Here is a 19,442-nt window from a genome sequence, read left to right on the forward strand (position 1 = left end):
CCCACATCAAAATGGACTCTTCCCTGTCAGGGTGGAACGCAATGCAGGGGGATTTCCAAGTTCACGACATGTGGTCCGAGAAGGACTCCTAGGAGCACATACATTTCTTGGAGTTGAAGGCATTCTTCCTAGCCTTGCAGGCATTCCTGCCAGTGATAGCGAACCTCTCTGTACTGATACTAACAGAAAACATAGTAACAATGCTCTACACCAGCAAGCAGGGGGACAGACTGATGGGTGAAATGTGTGCTTTAGCGGTATGCTTATGGTAGTGGGCACTGAAAAAACACTTAACGATGCAGGCAGCCCCATCCACTTAACGATGCAGGCAGCCCCATCTTGCGGGAGCAGACTATGTCCAAGCAGAGGTGCTGAGTGGGACATTTTTGTCAACCACGAGTGGAAGCTGAGCGAACTGGTCCTCACGGAGATATTCGCATTTAAGGGTCTCCCCCGGTGGTTCTATTCGCAATGAAGGGAATTCCCAAGTGCTGCCATTATGACTCATGGAAAGGGAGAGGGAGATAGTCTTTTCGGGTGCTCTATCAATCTGTTCGCATATACGTTCCCTCCTCTTGCTCTGATTCCAAAGGTCTTTCAGAAGTTAAGAGACTCCATTTGGAGTGCGCTCCTTCAAATTATTCCCCATTGGCCACACAGACATTTGTTCTCTTACCTTCTTCTTATAGCAAGTGGAACACCTCTCTTTCTCCCCCCTCTTTCTGGATCTGCTTCACCAGGAGGGGGGAAGATTATATATCTGGGCCCACAATCTCTATCCTTAGCGCTCTGGCACGCAAAGCATTGCCCTACAGTCTCTTGGGTTATTAGCAGGGCTGGGAGAAATTGTTAGATCACGTTCCGCCAGCTGTGGAAGCGAAATCTGATAGATTTCTCTCTGCTTGGCGCTGTTCCACCACTCCCGCATAATGAAAAGAGCGAGCCTGGTTTCTCGTGCATCTGCGCAAATACCGCACAAATTGAAAAGAGCCACATTAAGTTTCTTGTGCCATTGCACGAACCTAGCACGAATCGAAAAGAGCGGGGCAAAGTATCTTGTGCTGCTTCGTGAATGTAGTGATTGGAAAAAGGCCTGGCAGTTTCTCATTTCGCTGTGCAAAACTAGCCTGGATGAGGAAAACCGTGCAAAGATGCTCGTGTTGCTGCGCAAAACTAGCACGGATAGGGGAAAACCGTGCAAACGTTTTCGTGTCGCTGCGCAAATCTAACACGGTTCTGAAAAGCACTGCACACAGATTTTCATGTTGCTGCACGAAGCTAGCACGGATCTAAAAAGACCCATTTGACGTTTCACGTGTCGCTGCACCAACCTAGCACAAATCAAAAAACCATGCAAAGTTTCTTGTGGGACTGCGTGAAACGAATGCGGTTCAGAACAAAATGCACAACATTTCCCGTGTTACTGCTCAAAACTAGCATGGATTGAAAAAAAGACCCATGCAAAGTTTCTCGTCTAGCTACACGAAACCAACATGGAAACTAAACACTACCCTCTGCAGGAAACTGCACAAAACTGGGTGAAATTTCAGTGGCAGTGGGACCGTAATTCTGATTTCGCCGAACAGGCAGATGCGGATTCCAGTGCGAATGCAGCACTTTTCGCTTCGCGGGTGGACATTTCACCCACTCCTACTTATCAGACGATAACCTCAGAGTGAGGGCGCATCGTGAAATCCGCCCACTCGCTTAGAATGTAGAGATGACATTGACGACATACTCTCTTTCTTGACAAACCTGCTTCAGACAAAGACCCAAGTCTCTTCCTACAGATCATACCGGGTGGCCACTGGGGTGTAGCTCTCTAACAAAGACAGACTAGTATTGTTCACTTAACCGATGATTAAGCGTCACATTGGGGGCCTGGCCCAACCGTTCCCCCATACGTGATGCCCTATTGCGAGCTGGGATCTAAACCTTTTTTGGTTGCAGTTGCGTCAGCCTGCCTTACCAGTTAACTTTCGATTGCAGAATCTTACCTCTCATTTCATCTAGACAAGGCAGTCTTAAGAACACACCATACTTTTTTGCCTAAAGTAGTCTCGAACTTCCACATAATCCAGGAGATTGTTACCCACATTTTTTCCAGACCAGCAATTGGAAGCCGATCGGATTTTACATTCCTTATATGTTTCAAGTGACTTGAGGTTCTCTCTTGAGAGGACTAGGCCTCTTAGGTCATTGGACAAAATAATCGTCACCGGTGGTGGGGTATGCCCAGGCAAACAGACAGCGAATGCTACGATTACAAGAGGAATCGTTTTTTGCACTTCTCATGCATGTGAAGTACAGCACAAGACACCAGGATTGGACTGGCCTGTAGGGCAATAGGGCAATGCCCGAACCAGAAATGCAAAGTGCTAGTTTGGACCTGTTTTTTTTTGGTTCAAGTGGTCACTCGTTTGGCCCATTTGTGCCATTTTGATAAATTTCGTAACCATTGAGGCTAGGCGTTTTTACCAGTGTTACTGGATAAATATTCTTGAAAATGCACAATTTGCAGCTCATTTTATGATAAACCTCCCCCATTGATACCACTCAACAGTGTGTCACAAAAGGAATGAATTTCCATTTGCAACTGTAGGCCACTTTTTCATTGGTTCCGAGACCCAGTCCGACTCTGCCAGACACCTCTTCAATGCCTGCATGTCCATTTGATTAAAGCAAAAAGGTTAGGGGGTTTCCTTTCAACGTCATGTACCCTGAGAGGCCGTATGTAAGGCAGCCCCATGAGCCTGCCAATCAGCTTTTTGCAAACATTATGCACTGGACTCCAGCATCAGGATTGATTCCGAATTCGGACAGGCAGTCTTCAGGAACATTTTCGTAGCAGTTGAGTGCCATCATCACCGAGTTAGAATAGTACTTTATATTCTACCATAAGTATGGAGGAAAGGGGACCTGACATAGGAGTAAGGAAAAGTTAACCACCCTAGTGACTACTGTACTGCCTTTCCAATGGTACCCTATCCTCCATATGCCCGCCCTCCACCCCCCAAAACTAGTTAGACCGGTTGTCCCGGCGGATCATGGAATGAGGGTAAGGACCGTGAGAGGTGGATTTCAGGGCGGTGGTCCGCTGTGAGCGCGTGGCCCACCGCCGTGCCCTCTCTAAATTCTTTAAGGGGAAGCATGCTTGGGCTTGCTATGGCTCCGGTCCTGTCCCCGGGCCACTGGTACTCCCATAAGTATGGAGGAAAGGGGACATTACACTATGAGTACAGTAGGTGAGTAATGTTTCTTTTTTTACTTGCTTTAAATGTACCCTCATTGGGAATGGAAATTACTTTTTTTTTTCCCTGAATATCCTTTTACTTTAAAACAAAGCACACCAAGACATACCTTCTCCTTTCTGTACATGTACGCTTAGAACATATGTGTGGTGGGTGAAGTTGGTGATCCTGGGTGATGGAGGAGCATGGGGAAAGCCATCCTTACTGATGGTTGGAAATAGTCTTATTGTAAGACTCTTCATAACAAGGGTTCCTCAACAGACATTTCTAGATAATTGAACAAGCAGATTATCTTGCAAAATATACCTTTGCTAGAGAACTTCAGCATGGACAAGTTACCTTGCTTTCTGTGTACTTCCAGTGTACTCCCTGTAGTGATTCTGTTGCTCTTGTTCGTGTTACCACCACCCATTATCAATGTCAGGTTCATCCCTGAAGTCAAGTTTTATCTGTGCAAATGTCCTGCCACCTTGCAGTCAACTGGCTTCCTTAACTGCGCAGGACAGGCATAGTCATTTCCCCTATTTTTCTTTACAGGTGTGTAGAGCTAGTGTTGAGGTCTCTTGCCCTGGCTCATATTGCAGATATGTATGTGCAATATCCAGTTAATAATGTTCAGCAATCGGCCCCACCCCAACAATAGGCGCTTAATTAAGATTACAATGCATGGTTTTTAGCATTACAATTCACTTTAGCAATTGGTTGGGTGTTTTTCTAACTATTGTACTATCTTTGATGCTCCAGTAAAGGCTTATTCAATTTACATATTGATAGTCCAAAGTACCTTAAGGATTACTAGTAATTATCATCTCCCTTTACATTGCAGATTCAATTCTAATGTAGATTTGTCTTTCCTGCATAACAAAAACGTTTTGTTTGCTGATAAGCTGGTCATTTCAAAATGCTTTTAGGAAGGTAAAATATGACTTATAAATGGTAGCAGCTCTCATGGTTCCTAACAAATTAAATGAAAAAACAGGTTTTGTTAATTTGCGAAGTAAATGAAAATATATGAATGTTGCTTCATTCATTTAACATCAAACAATATTTAAGTATGTTTTTTTTTGTGCTACTCCTGCTAGGTATCTGGCGGAGTTGTGTGGTGTGGGAACATCTGTGTTGACGACAATCCGTGCCAGCAATACCACCTTTCCCACTGTGAGTTGTGATAATTTTGATTTCTTGTCTTACATGATGGAACTCTAAAAGTGTTTTCTACTTCAATTAGGTGTTAATAAAGGCGGGATATAGAAACGGTATACTCTGTGTCATACCTGGTTAATTGTAGTGCTTAATGTTAAATGTCTTGGAATAGTTTTAACAGCTAGTAAATCAGATCGCCAATCTGTCTTTTATAAGCCCCACATGTGCATGCCTAATGCATGTATCAATTGTTTTAATCTTGTAGAATTGTCGAGTTTTGATGGACCTGCCGTGTTATAGGAAAATCATTTTGGTGCTCATGAAGACAATGTCCCTTTGCCTTTTAAGCAATGTCTAATGTGATACTTTTAGGCAGGCAGTATAAAAGAGCAGGTATTACTGTGAATTCATCAAATCCAAAATTTCTGACGTAGAAAAAATTAGTTATTTTACTGAAAATAACTATCGGTTTTCTCTCCCCTAGACATTTCAGACAACCCCCTTACCTCCCACCTCCTAACTTACCTGTTGGCGGTACACCTCCTTGTGTGAGCTGTAGCAATGAAATATGTAAATACGGGTAGCCAAGTAACACTTCCACTCAAGGTTTCAGTTATAAATAATTATTTATTTAGTTATCAATTTTTAAGTAAGCATTTGTTAAAAAGGCAATTTATGTAACAAGGTAAATATACTTTAAAATACTTTTCAGGATTAGCACAAGTTTAGTGGATACTCTTTAGATATGCTTGTTACACACTTACTACACCCTGAGGTGACTTCATTCACAAGGACAGTAATGGCATTTATATATCACACTGAATACACTTTGCAGATTCTGAGGTTGCAGAAAGGAAAGGTTTAGGGAAGGAAAAAGGTTAAACAGGTTCTCAGTATAGGTGAGTACACTTGAATCTTCTAATGAGATCTAGACAAGCCTTTCCCAGCAATAACAGTCTAAAACAAGTTACCACCTGTCAGGAACAGAAATAGCAAAGTCAATGGACTAGAAGAGTCTGCAGGGAGCCAGGATAGTCAAAGTGAATTGGAGCACAGTCTATGGAGCTGAGGCACTTCTTCGATTAAAGAAAAAGTCTTGCACAAAGTTAGAGAGTTTGTAGAAATCACTTGTAGGGTCACAAGCTGTGACGCCTGTGAAAAGCAAAGTTGAAACTCTAAGGTAAGCTAATGAAATTTCCAACTGAGAAGAACACATCTAAAAAGACGCTGAGGTAAGTACCCCAAGTCTAAACAGTACCTCTGCTTAGAAGAAGAGTGGTCCAGCTGGATTCTGTCCTATTGCAGCAAGGCAGACCCTATGTTCCTGAGCCTCAGTCGTGGGCACAAGAGGGAGGATGTCTGGAGGGCTGCTGCGGTGGCAATTTGGAGGTCACCTGCAGCTACGGGCTCTTTTCGATTCAGCGGCACTTTGCTGTTTCAGTGCTCAGTAAACAGCACTTTTGCGGATCTCGGATACCGGTTGGGCTTCCTTCACTCCTTGGGTACTGCACTCTGATGAGGGGACTAGAGCTCTGGTCGTCCTGCTTCTGTAGGGTCCTTAGGAGACACCTGGAGCTTCTGGCCGGATTTCAGACGTTGCACTCGAAAATGGATTTCTTGACCCCTGGCACTCGGTTCTTGCAGCAGCAAAGAAGTACAGCCAATCAGGGAAGATGGTCCAGTGAAGTTTCTCTTGGGGTTAATTGGTCCCACTAATCCAAGGGACGAAGTCGTCCCTTCCGGAGCTTCGCTGTCGAATCAGCACAGCAGCAGGGCTTCACTGGGCAATTCAAAGGTCTAGGAGGATGCAATAAGCTTCATTCAGAGTTTCTTCGTCAGGTGTTTCTCCCTGTGGTCGACACTGCCTCTAGTCCCAAAACCCTCGCCTTTTAAGCAGGTTTCTCCCATTCATGCACAGTCTAGGCTGTCAATCACACAGCAGGGTGGCTGTTCTGAAAGGACAGCCAGACAGTCATTCAGGACTGGTTGCATTCATGCACTCTCGAGACAAAGGACAGGGGAGTTTCGGGAACCTCCCTCACATCCTGCCTTTCAGACACACTAGAGCCAGGGCTTCAGGGCTGAAGCCTGCTAAAGGCAAAACAAACAAAGGGCTCAAACCTGGCTAAACGCACAGAGTAAAACCCAAGAAAGACCTCACAAACAGAAAATGGCGAAAAAATAAGACCGTTGCTATTTTGACAAAATGGTAATACATGGGTGCTATACTGCAGCTGAGGATTCAGCCTGTGGTAGAAAAGCACAATGGTAGGAAAATTAAACCACTGCCACCAGCCATTTAAAGTAGTGAGGGTAACATAAAAAATGTTACACGATATGTAGGATAAGGTGCTACTAGGTAACCCCCCAGCACTCCATATAAAATGGGGTGTGCTGGACCTACAAGAGAAAAGGTAAGTAAAGCCAATTTCACTTTACTATTCTTCGGAAATGTAGGTCACACAAGAAAAGGTAGTTAAACCTTATGAGAAATCTAAATATTTCTCTGTGACACTGCACTGAAGGTGCTGTGTGTCACCATACAAACAGTAGATGCCTATGGAGTCTGTCAGACTCCAAAAATAGAGAAAACACATAAATAAGGTCAAAACACATGAGAGTCTCACTCACTCCACGGTAAAAATTAAAAAGTCCTAAAGTCCAGCAAAAGGGCTTGGGGGTCTCTAAGGTTGAAGGGAATTAGCACATAAATGAGAATTCTCCCTAACACAGGGTCCTTCTTTTTTTTCCCTAACCTTTATTCCAACAGGTGCGAGAGAGACCCATGCAACCCCTGCTGACATTAAAGTGAACAAGGGTGCGAGGGACACCCCCGCAGCCCCTTCTGCCCTTGTTCACTCTAATGCGACCGAATGGGGGACTTGTTCGAAATTTTCAGTCGTACAGAATTTTCGTATGGCCGAAATTCAGTTCAAGTCACCCAATCGTTTTCTTTTTCTTTCTTTTTTTTGTACGGAATCGAAAGAGCAGCACATGACGTCTTCTTTTCAAACAGTGCCATAGAGTTAACAAGAACGCTTGTGTTTTGGGAAATTTCCAGAATTGTATCTTTGTGCTGCACGCATTATCGTTTTATACTATATATTGAGTTTTGATGTCATTATTGGTTTGGCTTTTCAAAAAAGAAATGTTCTTTGAACGCAGCTCCCATTATGGTGAACATCTTGTCTAACCATTTTGCCAAACTCACATTATTGTCTCATTTCCAGTCACCCACATGAACATATAATAGCATTGATGAATCTGACCTCCGAATACTATTTCTTTTCAAAATATTCATCTAATCTTATTGTAAGACTCTGGAAAACAGAGTTTGGTGAAGTGTACATTTTACCTAATGTTCTATATGTCCTTAGCCATGTACATGGGTTTACTTTAAAACATTGTGTTTAATTTCAGGGAGTGAAGTTATTATCATATCTGTATAAAGAGGCACTTGAAAGTAGCAGCAATGAGTATTACCCAGTGCTTTTGTCGCTATTGAAAACCTGCTGCGAACCATACACCAGGTGAGGTGATGTGTTTAATTTGTGACAAGTGTTTACAATGTTTCATAATAGTTTTTTCATAATAGTATTGCTTAGAAGTGATTCAGACTTGTCCAAACATTCGACTGTTTTTTAGAATTTGCATTAAGTAACATTAAACACATGCATGCACGCCTTAAAGAACTCCATACTCAACATGCCTGTACCTTTAAGCTTATTTGAACAATCTCCAGAAGGCCCTCTCCTATCTATCCCCCCTTCTACACTGTTAACTGCATATATTTACCCTTTCCCTGTATGCTGCACTGCTGACTCCTGTGACCAGGTCCATGTTTTTTGCCAAAATGTGTCCAACAAAAACAAATAGGTGAATAAAAGAAACAGTTTAGATGTGTGTTATGTTTTAGTATCATTGGTTTCTCTGTGATACGTATCTGATGACATAAATGTAAATGTCACTTTATATTGTTTGCTTCTTTTAGGTTCGTCTATGATTGGGTATATAGTGGTGTTTTTAGGGACGTTTATGGTGAATTCATGATCCAAGTGAATGAGGATTTTCTGCGGTACAGAGGTGTGTTCCTGTTGCTATGTTTTCATTCATTTCTTTGAATCTGTGCCCAACAGACTTATAGCATCGTTCTTGTCATGCCTTTTCTTTTATCCCATAGACAAACGTTACTGGACACATGGCTATGTTTTAATTTCAAAAGATGTTGAAGACTGTGTTCCAGTATTCCTGAACCATATTGCCAACGAGATCTACATGTGTGGAAAAACTATCAACTTGTTGAAATTGTGTTGCCCTGGGGTGAGTACACCATCATTTGGCTTTGATAAAATGCTTTATTATGAGAAGCCGCTCCATGCAACCATGTAGAACATTCTCCCATTGCTGTAAGTCTTTGCTCCAAATTAAGAAAAATAACTTTTGTTTAACCTCCGCTAGCCTTGTTATACGTTGATTCGTCCTTGTTTTTATCAGACAAGTAGATAGCAGTCTTTTAATTTATTTTGCATTTAACTTTCATCATTGATTACTTTGGGAATTTAGAATTTATGAACAAGACTGCACACGTGCAGCTTGCATCCCTGAGCCCAAGAGTAAAAAAGGCAAGGGGGAGCAAGCATGTGTGTTGGAAAATATCATATAGGATGTAAAAAGGTGGATGGGATAACTGTATATAAGAGAGAAATAGTACTTCGGGAGAAATTGAGAGACTATTTAGTGTCATACCGTAGTTGCAATATTCTACCCTGCTGAGTATGCTGATTATTGGAGAGATGAGGTCAAAAGCGTACCCTTTTCTTCTCCTATTTCCCCTACCTATTTTGAACTGATGTCACCTCTGCCGATGATTAGATACCTAGAATGCCAAAGGCGCGCCGTGTTCTGAGCGATGAAACGCAGCTTGTCTCTCACTGCCCAAGTGCTCAGTCCTGGGGATGGGCAGAGGGCATAGCTCAATAATATGGCACTGTTTTCTTTCATTAGCTGCCAAGTGGGATAGGGCTGCACGTCTTGTGGCCTAGACTATGGTCAATATCGCAGATGTGAGTAGTAGAAGGAACGTGGATCTTTTCCCCTTCAACAGCTCCCTCCGACCGGGCGGATTTCAAGATGTTTACGCCAACTCAAATCCTATCCTCAGTAGAATTGGGGGTTAGCTCTGATTTTCTGAATATTTATTTCCACAATCGTTTTTTACAGAGCTCAAAGTCTTTCCTTTTGTGGCAGCTGACCCCCTTTTCCATTAGGAATCAACACATCAAGTTTCAAGCTACTAGCCAGCCATAAATAGTCACTTGCCGCCTCAGTTCTGTACATGGACACAGCCCAGAATCACAAAACTGGTGGCACAACCCATACCCCTTTACCATCCTACCCTCCACCATTAGGGTAAGGGAGGGGACTTCATCATACTAGCCAACCACCAGCCCGAGGCCTTTTGGATCGACTGTTGGTGACCTCTAGCATCATTATAGTTGTCATCCAGATTTTGGTATTGAAAGCATGCAACCCTTTAAAATACGACCCCATCGAAAATATTAAGAAAGAGAATATAAGAGGTGTAGTGTTGAAAAGAAGTATAGAAGACACTTGAGCTCTGGGTGACAAAAATGCCTCATCAGCTTGTATCGACTTTGTCCAGTATTGAGACTAGTGACTCTTTGGTTTTCTTTGATCCTAATTCAGTCGTTTTGCTAATCAGCCATGCCTTGAAGAAGACCTCAAGAGGTTAAAACAAGTGTCGGCACAAAGCTAAGATACATTTTTTGTGATTAAACACGTGACCACTGGCACAAGGCTAAAATGCATCTTTTGTGATTAAACATGTGACCACTATTGGTGTGATCCGCTTTATTGGTTCTCACTTTGGTTGTATTCTATGGGACAGCGCATTTTCCATGGAACATTAGCCTGTTTTACTTTTTTAAAGCCCTTCTACCATTCTGGGTGGAGGAAGGTTCCTTTTTCCTTGGCGGGCTTCTCAAGGGTAGCCCACAAAGGGTCCGTGAGTGCCTGGCAGGACAGGAAATGGGGGAGGTTGACCGAAACTCCCCTGCCTCTTGCTCTACAATGTGCCTTCCTGAAACTATCTGAAACTGGGAGGCTGGCTATCCCCAATGGACAGCCATCATCAAGTTTGAATGGTGCATGGGATATGATTGGTGCACTCAGCCAGTGTTGCTACTCTCACCTGGATACATCCTGAGGTCCTGGAGCAGAAACCCACAGTCGACTGCTGGAAAAAGAAGATTCTGAAGAGGAAGACAAAGAAGGACAGTGCCAGCACTTCCAATGACCGCCAGAACCTGTTGAGTCACAGCTGCTGTCTGCACCACATCACCCCAATCGATAGGGAAGATCTGAACAAGACGACTTCCTCCAATAGACGGATGTGCCTGATCAGTCTTGAGACAATCTATACTTTGCGCCATCCCCAGAAGAGCTGCAACCTCCCGGGCCTGCAATACTTCAATTTGTGGGGTCCTGTGCTGCATATCTGTGCATTGTCTCCGGAAGGGCGGGTTTTGCTTGCAACTTTGAGGGCATCCTCCTATTCCTGCAACAACTCAAATTGGCTCCAGAGATTCCCCTCACCAGAGGCGAGAGTCAAGAAACAGAGTGCAGTTGACTTCTGCAGCAACTGTTGGTCCAGCGAGCCTGCAGAAAGCACCAACCAGCCATGAACTTGAAGATCCATCGCTGAGCTTTCCCCTGTATGAGTGCTGTCGCAGGATCAACCAAAGTCTCCTTTTCCCAGTCACGAGGGCCGAAGAACAGGAGACTGGGTGTGCTGACGCTTCACCACTGGAACCGTCCTGCAGCAACAAATCTCTCACTCCAAGGTAATGTCCACCTAGTGTATACCCTACCTGGGGTCGGCTTCTGTCATTCTGTGACTCTGGGGGTTGTAGATAGCTTGTATCTTGCTACCTATCATACCTCCACAGGGTATCATTAGGGGGACAATCCTTTGTGCTCACAGCAGGAAATCCACCTGCCCTCGGGCACTGGTCCTTGAGACATCCATTCAGGGATACCTCCCTAAGCCTAACTCCCTTATCCGCAATTCTAGGGGATCCCTCCTGGACCCTCGTACTCTGAACACTGTGTTTTGCTTCCTTCCGCCCTTTACTTGCCAACCCCCGTGCCACTGGTGATACAGTGGCCCATCTGAACTTTGAGAGACTCATACTAGATAGGTTTGGACTATTAAGGCGAGATTGGGTTAAAGATTTTAAAAGTTATTCAGAGCTTGGAAAGTTTGCATATATGTTTCTGTTTGGTTTACTGTGTGATTTGCTATACTAAAAGCTACTCTAATATTGCAAGTGCTCCTACACTGTATATATGTTTGGTGTATAGTACTTACCTGAACTTATAATTGCAACTGTGTGCCTTAGAATATATAATAAATGTTTTTTTTTATATAAATCCGCTGTGTGAAAGTGTTTTCTTAAACCAAGGTATGCTCTGAGGTCTTTGTGCCTAACTACAGCCCTCCTCCCTCCTTAGACAAAGCCTGGCTGTTCGCCACTCTACCATAACATTGGGAGTTCTAGCTTACCTAAGAGGTGTACGTACGCCTATTCACCCTAGGTGAGCTTTCCGAAGTCCTGTCACATACAGTGACTTTTGCAAATCCCCCTCAAAATTTGGCCCTTGTTAAAATGGATTTCCAAAATCAACCATGGGGTAGATTTCGGGAGGTCTGCCTGTTATGGTGAACAGGGAAGACATTAAAGCTAGAAAACCCAATCAAGGGAAGGTAGCAGAGGGGCATGGCGTAGACTTAGGAGGGGTGTGAGAGCAGTCTAGGTCCACAGTGAGGCCACACAGAACAACACCCATAATTCCAATTAGACAGAAAAGTACAAACATATACAATTAATTATTAGGTCTTTAAAATACACATTAAGAAATGAAACCTCTAGGTAAGTATTGTCACAAAACTACACTATGAAATAAATATATACATTCACTATTTTTTAAAAGATAGAACATAATTTAATTCAAAACCAGTGCAACACAGGTAAGTAAATCAGATGGATAAAACACAGTTCAAAGATGGCACAATTTCACAGCACATTTTCCCAGTGGGTTGCCACTTAGTTTGAATTCTAAACATGTTGGTGGACGTCCTCTGCCGCCTTACTTACATCTGTGCCTTTTTGCTCCTACTTCAAATGCTCTGGATGCCAGTTTGCTCCTCCTTCAATGTAGTTTAAATGCCTCAAAACCTGACAGTGTGAAGTATTGAAGTATATGTTTGTGTGATATAGATTACCTCCTTCTAGTTAATGTTTTATAAGTGACTGTGAAATAAATTATTAAGTGTTTTACCAAGAAACCTTGAGTGTAAGAGTTTGTTTGAATACTTAGAATTCTAGACCTCTGTGTAACATCCTTACAGCTCACATTCCCCTCTTGAGATAGGCTTGGCTGCTCAGCAACACTACCACAAGAATGTGTAGTACATACTTATACCAAAGGTTGGTTTTGCTTACACCTGTAGTCCTAGTTGTGTCTAGTGGTCCCAAAGGGTACTGCATACAAACTTTGCCTAACACTCAGGCACACCTGGAGACAAAGGACAGGGAAGTTTCAGGACCCTCTCTCCCTTCCTATCTTTCCAGACACACTGGGGCCTGTGCAGGCTTCAAGGCTGAAGCCTACCAAAGGCAAAATACACAAAGAACTCAAACCTAAAAGAAACTAACTGGCAAGAAATGGCGCAAAAAGAAGAGGGGGGCATTTTGTGCAAAATGGTCACCCTTGGGTGCAGCACTGAAGCAGAGGTATCAGCCTGCAGATACATGTCACTAGATAGTAAAAAAGAAACCACTGGCACCAGCCATTCAAAAGAGTTAGTGTAACAAAATGTTACATGACATGAGCAATCGGTTAAAGGCGTTGATATGTAATCGCCCCAGCACTCCACATAGGGTGGTGTGTGCTGGACCCATAAAGTAAAGGTAAATAAGACGGGGTTCATTTTAATATTCTTGGGGAGCAATAGTTCACCCAAGAAAATGTAGTTAAACATTGAGAAGTCCAAGGGACTTCTCAGTGGCACTGCACAAAAGGTGCTGTGTGTCACAATGCAAAAACAGATGCCTATAGAGTTTACCAGACTCCATAAAACAGTAAGGAACATAGAAAATCATAGTCAGGAAAACACATGAGTGAGTGAGAAAAAGGTCCCACTCAATCAGGAGTTAAAATTAAACAGCCCTTTGTCCAGCAAAAGAGCTGGGTGTCTCTAAGGTTAAAGGGTATTGGCACAGAAATGAAAATTCTTCTTAAAAGGGCCCTGCGTGGCCGAGGCACTCTGACCTCCTTGCCCTCTCGCCAGCTGCTCCTCGCAAGTTGAATCCACACCAGACTCTCCTGGCCAGGAACTAGAGTGCTGTGTTACACCACGACCCAGCTTCTCTCAATATGACAGCTTGGCTCCTGTGTTCTTAGAGTTCGGATCCTTGTCTCTTCCACACCTGCCAAGAGGTTCTGGCTCGTGCTAGAGGACCATCCACTTTAGCAGGTTACATGAGTAAATGTAGGCGTTTCCAGGTGTGGTGCAGGAATCAGCATTTGCGACCTTATACCATCCGGCCACAGGACATTTTGCCTTCTCTGTTATCCCTGGCTCAAGCGGGTCTGCCGCATTCATCAATCAAGGTGTGCTTAGCTGCGATTTCCAGGTACAATTGATCTCCAGGTGTTCCGTCCCTTTGGTCCCACCATCTAGTGAAGGATTTCTTGCGTGGGTTGTTCAGGTCTTGCCCACCTGTCCAACACCCAGCGCCCATGTAGGAATTAAATGTGCTGCTGTCAAGGCTCATGAAACCTCCCTTTGAACCCCTGCACAGGGCATCCATCAAACATCTTTCTTGGACAACCGCTTTCTTATTGGACAAAACATCGGCCAGATGAGTGTGTAAAATCCAAGCATTTTCTTGCAAACTGCCTTATTTGACATTCCACAAGGAAAAGTTCATAATATGCACTAACCCATATTTATGCCTAAGGTACCATCCACCTAAATCAACCAATGGTCTTGCTAGCGTTTTTCGGCATGCCAGTATATTCGGCTGAACAGGAATTGCATTCTTTGGACGTGGTATGGCTCCTAACGTACTATGTTGCACATACTAAATCATTCCGTCCCACTGACCAATTATTTGTGTCGTTTGGCCCGACTAGACCTGGGAAAGCATTGTTTAAGCCTTCTATATCAAGGAGGAATGCAGCATGAATTTCCTTCTGCCATCAACAGACTGGCAGGCCGCTCCCAGGCTCACTCCACCAGAGCGGTGGCTGCAACTACTGCCTTCCTCTCCGGGATCCCACTGCCTGACATTTGCCATGCACACGTTCACCAAATTCTACTGTGTCAACAAGGATTCGGCAGAAGAATATAGGGTTGGCCATTCGGTTCTGAAGCACCTTTTTGCGTGAGGGTAATGTCAGAAACCTGAAGTCTTCCTGACCTCTGGTGATCTGTTATCCAGGTGGCCAGGACGCAGCCATCACTATTGGATCCAGTTCCTGGGGGTGGACCAGTGAGGAAAGATCACCTGGATGGGAGGTCCTTGGGCAGTCGAAGCGGGACACCGACGGGCGAGACGCAGAACCCCATTCTATTAACAACTTTCCCTAATCTACAACATAGGATACTCAGACACCCCACCCCCTTTTCCAAAACAAACACTTTCGCACATCACGATAGACAACAGACTAACACCAGAGCCTTTTACCTGACATGTCCCAACACAAAGGTCAGGCAAAGTTAGGCAATTGACCAGAATCACACACACCTGGTGGCCCTTTTCCTTCCCCACAGGGATAAAAGGTGGAGCACGAGAGCACAATACGAGCAAGGCAGACAGCACGAAGACACAGCTATCCAGACACGGCAGTTCAAGAGGAGGAGAAAGGCGGTGAGAACCAAAAGGGTGACGAGGGGAGAAGTGACCTGGCCCTTTCTGACCAAGACCCGCAAGGCATCCGTGGAAGGAATCGTAAATCCGCAAACAATAACCAGAATGTGTTGCAGCAGATGTCAACGGTACACAGAGCATGCCTACGCTGATAAGCAGGACAGAGAAAGACGCCTGCTACTGTGGTACCGTCTTTCACTCCAGATATGAGGAAAGCCAAGCAGTTCAGTCGACAGGAGAACCAATAACAAACCAAACTGTGTTGAATGAAAGTCGCAAAGTGGCACATAGAGGAACTGTAAACGGTTAAGGGGAAACAAGCGGAGAGAGGGATCTGGCACCACTTAGGTGCTCACTCGAGAGATCTTGATTGATCCTGCGTTGAATGAAACTGCTGATACCAGAAGGCCCTAGGAGAGCCGCGAGGAAAAGGTCAAAGTGGTCATACAGGGGTCTAGCAAAATCCCCATACAGTCGAAGGTTTTTGATCAATAAACCATTGAGAACGCAAGCGAAGTGAATCCTGCATGATGAGAAAGTAAAAGGAATTGTGATCTGGCAAGAGTGAACCCGACAGAGGGATGCCGATGGAAAGGGGCAAAATCTGAAGTCCAAATGAACAGTGTGTTGACAAAAGTGAACCCGGCAGAGGGATGTCCACGGTGAACTGTTTAGAAAGACATTAAAATTTGTGAATACCATAAGGGAAATTGATTTGGAAAGCCATAGTGAACCAGGAAGAGGGAGGCTAACATTCAAGAATGGTCTGAACACGGAAGAGGAGGATCGAGGTGTGAAACCTCATCACCAAAAGTACATTTGGAAAGGAAATTCTGTTTGTTGTTTCATACACATCAAGTTCTCGGAGGCAAGAGACTTTTTATTGAAAAGAGACTTAACCACTGACGTTCCTGATATCTGAAAGTAGAACTGTTGTCTGGTGCTGGGAAAGCTCGAGCATGTGCTGTGCTCCGGAATCCCACCTTGTCCCGTGCTCAAAACGTGGGGAAGGGAGACCCCACGGCTACCACTTCCCGACTTATCATTTGTGAACACTTCTTTCTTTCTTGTGAATCTTATCCTGCATCCTTTTGTATTAGTTGTAAGGATTGGCAATAGGTTTTTCTTAGTGTAGGCCCTTTTATTTGACAAGACGCCACTAGGACTGCTTTATTATTATTTGATGGTTGTAGCTTGCTCCCATCTTAGATTTAGGTTTAGACTAGGTGTTTTTCCAACCCGCATATACAGTTTAATAAACACCTTTGAACTGTGATCACTTGTGTCTGTAGTTACTGTTGCCACCATGAGTTCTTACAAAAAGTGTCCAGTGCTAAGTTTTGCTTGGAGCTTGCCTCCGCCCTTATGTATTGTTTATTAATACTGCTTTGTAATCTATTCAGAGCATTTGAATCTATGATAGATCCAATTTTAGAGAATGAATTAGGTGTTTACCTGTAACTCATGTTCTCCAGCATTGGTATCGTTCATAGATGCACATGCGTCCCTCCCACCTCTAGCACACCCCTCAGGCTCTTCTTTTGGCGCCTACTGGCACTCACGTGCGCTTGCCAAATCTGAAGATGGCCGTCCGGGGAGAAGCTAAGGGAGGTCTTCCTATGGCTCTGGGCAGTAGGACCCAAAAATGACTGTACTAGAGCACAAAAGTGCCTGAATGTTTCAGTTTAAGTTTAAACTGCTCTGTTACTGAGGATTCCCAGCCTGACGATGGGGCATATTCACAGCATGTGAATCTATGAAAGATACCAATGCTGGAGTACAGGAGTTACAGGTAAGTTACCTATTCCTTACAAGGATTCAATGAAAGGTTTTGCTTTAGAGGAGAATTAGGGGTTTTCAGAATATAAATGGTTAATTTTTAAATTTTCATCTTTAGTATTACCCTGGGGGTCATAGCAGCTTTTACCTCTATGAATGTCAGTGACTTTTAAGAGGGGATTTGTTACTCCCAATGCATGGCTGTTTATGATTGTTTTTACTAACATTAAGATAGTTTGGGGAAGTAAAAGCTCTCTCTGACAGCAAGCCATTGCATATTCCAGTATCACTGATATTTCTGTCTTTGAGGAAGACAAATACTGCGTCTCACCCAACAGAGTCCTCCTGTTCCCTTGGGGCTCTTCTCCTCCCAGGTGATCCTCCCGGCTAATACTACCCTCTGGTCAGGATCAGGAAGCATCTGCCTTCCCCTGGCCATCTGGGAGGAGGCTTTAGGCAGGGATTCTGTGAGGACTCCACAAGATCCATCACACCTGTCAGATGATCTTCCTCAGGCGGTACCTGCGCTCATGTGGGGGGCGGTGCACCTGGCTCTGAACAAGGAGGAAAAACAGAATTGAGCATTGAGATAGAAGCAGAGGAATCAAAAGATCAAATATTGCGGCTAAAGAACCTAGTGGATGCAGAAGATGAGGGAATAGGGAGAGATAGGGAAGAGGAAAGTAAAAAGTGGTCTGAAAAAGGAAGGGGAATAGTTAGGGCATGTGGAAATGAAGGAAGAGAGGAGATTTAATCAAGCAAGAAGCTGGAGCAGTGAGAGCATGGATTGGGTATTTGATATAAATGAGAAGACAAACATAGAAAGAAAAGGAGTAGATACTTGTTTTCAGTTTTTTTCTGGTAACATCTATGCATTTTTTTTAAATGTATGTTTGTTAATATCACTATGTATCCTGAATAAGTACATTGTAGTAAGTACGTAGTTTCTGAATTGTCTAGTGAAACACAGGCAGAATATTGGGAGAATCATCTTTACTTGCTGTCTTTTTGTAGTGTCCCTAACCAATCACTACTTCTTGTTTGGCAGCACTATATCTGTAGGTCAGAAATCCCTGTCCCCCGGATTTCTGTGACATTCTCTCTGGCAGAACTAAAAGAGATGGAAAAGGACTGTGCTTTGTATGAGGGGCGAGTGGAGAGACTTGCACGCTATAGCGCCATCAGCAAAGAGGAAAAGGTAAGCCTGCACATTCTTCTTATCTGGGCACTGTGTTGATTATCGATTCCAAAATGCTTTTAGGTGACCTCTCTCAGGGGGTTGAGGTCTGCACATCACTGGTAGGGTTTGGCGCTGCTTTACTTCTGGTGCAAAAACGCAACAAAATAGGAGGACCTACTTATGGGAACTGTGGAAAATAGTGAACAGGAATGGTGAACTAAAATACTAGCAAGGGGAATGGTGTCTGCACTGCTTTTCTATCAAAGCCCTTTGAACCATGCCTTAAGATCCCCTGAACTCTTGCTTGAGTCCACCTATGAGATTTGGGAAGCCTCCCACATGATATGTGAGATGAAGCTAAAACACATGAAGGAGAAACTCTTACTAGCAGTTTGCCAATGTAGAGTGACCACAACAGATGAAGATGACCTATTCTGGAGGACTTTGCATGCTTAGTCCAAGTGCAAACCCTGTTGTTATCCACACAGTTTGGAGAGGGGAGCCAAGGAAGCATCCTGCAATATACTCAGCCTCATGGACTTTTAAAGTGGACTTTTAAAGTGCCCCAGCAAGCTTTCTAGACCTGGTCTTGGCTGATTGTCCTGAAGATAATCCGCTCTCTGAGAATCTGTACCCACGTCACACTTCTACTGGGGCAAGACTGTGTGGTTCATAGGGCCCTCTTTGGGTAGGAGAATCTTCAGCTATTGCAACCTCCAGCAAAAGACGGTCTCCCTGACTTGATCCTGCTGCAAGCACTTCTCAGGTTCTCAAGCTTCCTTTCAGCTCTGATGGCTTTGCACCTACCACACTGAAAGGAGTTGGTGATCCCAGCAAGCTAAACCTTGTGCTAATCTTTTGTAGTCTCCTTGTTCTCTCCGATACAAGTCGAGTCTCGATGTGGCGTACATGCACCTCCTGCTGTCTTCCTGTTTCTTCTCCTGCTCCTATTACTGCTATAGCACCCCTCTTTGGAAGGCTGGCAGAGCCTAGTGGGTTGTGCCTATTTTCTTATTTAGGTAATAGCACTGATTGTCCCATTAGGAGCTGTGCTTGTTGAGTCTGTTTCCCCATGAGTCTTGGGTTGCATGATTGGTTTGGACTGCATAGTTTCTCTTCCTGGCCATAAGC

The 19,442-nt window shown here is 44.0% G+C and overlaps 1 protein-coding gene across 1 annotated transcript in view; it reads left to right on the forward strand.

Moving 5' to 3' along the window:
• The window catches only part of TUBGCP6 (tubulin gamma complex component 6), a 728,796-nt gene that overhangs the window by 249,483 nt on the left and 459,871 nt on the right, over positions 1–19,442 (forward strand). Inside the window, exons 7-11 of the mRNA XM_069627853.1 lie at positions 4,334–4,409; positions 7,815–7,924; positions 8,386–8,477; positions 8,575–8,714; positions 18,180–18,329. Coding sequence (XP_069483954.1) covers positions 4,334–4,409; positions 7,815–7,924; positions 8,386–8,477; positions 8,575–8,714; positions 18,180–18,329 — 568 coding nt within the window. The remainder of the gene's footprint in view (positions 1–4,333; positions 4,410–7,814; positions 7,925–8,385; positions 8,478–8,574; positions 8,715–18,179; positions 18,330–19,442) is intronic.

The sequence above is a fragment of the Ambystoma mexicanum genome, chromosome 12 (genome assembly GCF_040938575.1).
Source record: "Ambystoma mexicanum isolate Mex_15411 chromosome 12, UKY_AmexF1_1, whole genome shotgun sequence".
Classification (NCBI taxonomy): Eukaryota; Metazoa; Chordata; class Amphibia; order Caudata; family Ambystomatidae; genus Ambystoma; species Ambystoma mexicanum.